Below are 629 nucleotides of genomic sequence, written 5' to 3'. Positions count from 1 at the left end.
GATTCCATTAAATTCCATGACCAAAAAAATGATTAAATTGCATGTAAACGATGACTGGTTGAAAAGAATGAAAAATAGTGAATTGAGATTTTTTTAGTTCGGGTTCTGTCGATGAAAGTGAAGTACTTACCGGACGTTGGCCAGCGTGTGCCTCCTGGACCTGAGGTTGTGGTACCCGCGGAGTTCCCCGATGCTCCCCTGCTCCGCTTGCATCCTGGCCTGTGCGGTTGCGGCTGCACTGGCGATCACGTGGTGCTGGTGTGTAGCAGGTGCGCCCGCGGTCGTGACGCTTCTGCGCGCTCGCCAACCCGTACGACTACCGCCTCCGCCGCTCGGCGTCGGCGATTTCTTCTGGTACGGCCTACGTCCAATTTTAAACTAAGCCCTGCTCAAACCTCGCCCGCTCTCGCGTCTCTTTGATCACTCTGGCCATCCTTATATTAAAAAAAGTGAGACTTTCGTAAAGGAGAAACTGTCTTCGCATTATATACTCTCGTGTCTTGATAGAATTCTTTCCGCGTGAGATGGAAACTCTTTCGGGATTGCAGAGTATTTATTTCGTTCGACGATTCTTTCCCTTTTGTCGTATTTTCATGTAGGAAGGAAGTAAAGGATTTGTACATGAACGA

The 629-nt window shown here is 48.6% G+C and overlaps 1 protein-coding gene across 1 annotated transcript in view; it reads right to left on the bottom strand.

Moving 5' to 3' along the window:
* LOC108622806 (cAMP-specific 3',5'-cyclic phosphodiesterase-like) overlaps window positions 1-357 on the bottom strand; it is a 12595-nt gene extending 12238 nt beyond the window's left edge. Inside the window, 1 exon segment of the mRNA XM_026811751.1 lies at window positions 131-357. Within this exon segment, the coding sequence (XP_026667552.1) occupies window positions 131-213 (83 nt within the window). The 5' untranslated portion in view covers window positions 214-357.
* Between the last annotated feature and the right edge of the window lie 272 nt (window positions 358-629).

Source organism: Ceratina calcarata, unplaced genomic scaffold, assembly GCF_001652005.2.
Source record: "Ceratina calcarata isolate Rehan_Ccalc_2016 unplaced genomic scaffold, ASM165200v1 scaffold243.2, whole genome shotgun sequence".
Classification (NCBI taxonomy): Eukaryota; Metazoa; Arthropoda; class Insecta; order Hymenoptera; family Apidae; genus Ceratina; species Ceratina calcarata.
This window is presented reverse-complemented; position numbering and strand designations above follow the sequence as displayed.